General features: G+C 37.4%; 1 protein-coding gene across 1 annotated transcript; it reads left to right on the top strand.

The window, feature by feature from the left end:
• Positions 1-142: 142 nt before the first annotated feature.
• LOAG_14942 (zinc finger protein) lies at positions 143-774 on the top strand (the record flags this gene model as incomplete). The annotated part of the gene is made up of 3 exons (XM_003150434.1): positions 143-296; positions 385-462; positions 569-774. The coding sequence occupies 3 exons, from the start codon at positions 143-145 to the stop codon at positions 772-774; spliced, it is 438 nt and encodes a 145-aa protein (XP_003150482.1).
• Between the last annotated feature and the right edge of the window lie 512 nt (positions 775-1,286).

Below are 1,286 nucleotides of genomic sequence, written 5' to 3'. Positions count from 1 at the left end.
AAAAATACATAGCGTAAATTATTTCACAATGCGAATATCCTAATTAGGATGGAAAATTAAGCACATGACAAATTTTGCGGGATGATTTTCGCTTACGAATACATGTTTCAGACGTTCCAGGACCGTGCGAGTCCCGGTTGCAATGCAACGAGGCCGCGAGGTGGAACCAGCAAGTCCGGAGGCCTTCCATGTGCCGGTAGTGGAAGGTTTGCCGGCACAATATCAAGAACTGCTGGTTGTGCCAGAAATCGACCCATATACAGTGATTAGGAATGCTGACGGGTCGGTAATAATTGGTAAGTTCAACTTATTTCATCACTAAATTTAAATTTGATACGGGTGATTTGTATAAATGTTTCTTTCTAATGCATGTCATCTTTTCAGAATGCGGCATCTGTCCTAAGGAATTCGGGACGCTAAAGGGATGGCGAATTCACGCCGCCAAAATGCATCGGCAAAATGGTGAATTCAACTCGAAATATTATTGCTTAGATTAAGCCTAGTTTTTGAAAGAATTCTATTTAACGAATGTTTACTGAACATTTTTAATGTAATATATCTGTTTCAGGTTTTTGCCAGAAATGCGGCCATTTCATCGAAATGCCGCACGTTCGCTCAGCCGAGGAAGTCGCAGCTACAATGGAGCTCCATTCTTTAGAATGGTGCCCCATGGCCACGAAGGCTACAATGAATGAAAGGGCTGTCAAACGGCGAAGGCTCGAGCTAGCGGGTAGAAACGATGAAGCGGCGCATTATTTCATTCCTGGTAAGTGAAGCATTTTTTTAGACATTATTCCAAATACAAGAAATTGTTTTCTCAAATATTAATTTATTCATTCCAGCCAATCTTTATTTTTTATTTCAGGCGCGCAATAATGACACATTTCTACCCCTTATGGCGAAGCTAATGAAAGATGCAGCCATTGCCATCCCAACTTCGTCAATCTCCTCTCGCTCCAGTATCAATGTTCTCTTCACGCAGGTTACTTATTTTTTGTACTACTGTTTTTTTTTTTTTGTTTCTTTGTTTCTAATTCTCATTTCTTACTATTTTGTTGATTTTCTTATTCTGTTTGTTGTTTTCTTTAGAAATAGAGTTACTAATTATATGTTTTGAATTATTAGTTTTTCAATAAGTTGCTAATTGTATGTTCTGAATTATTAATTTTCCATTTGTTTTGGTATTTTCCAAAAATCACAATGAAACTCTTGAATATTCGATATCCGTTTTTCATTTCCTTTTCTCAGCAACGAATTTTTTTTTCTGGATTTTAAATCCGCTTGAT

The sequence above is a fragment of the Loa loa genome (genome assembly GCF_000183805.2).
Source record: "Loa loa unplaced genomic scaffold supercont3.1390, whole genome shotgun sequence".
Classification (NCBI taxonomy): domain Eukaryota; kingdom Metazoa; phylum Nematoda; class Chromadorea; order Rhabditida; family Onchocercidae; genus Loa; species Loa loa.
The sequence above is the reverse complement of the archived record's forward strand: the minus strand, read 5'-3'. Positions and strand labels throughout refer to the sequence as shown.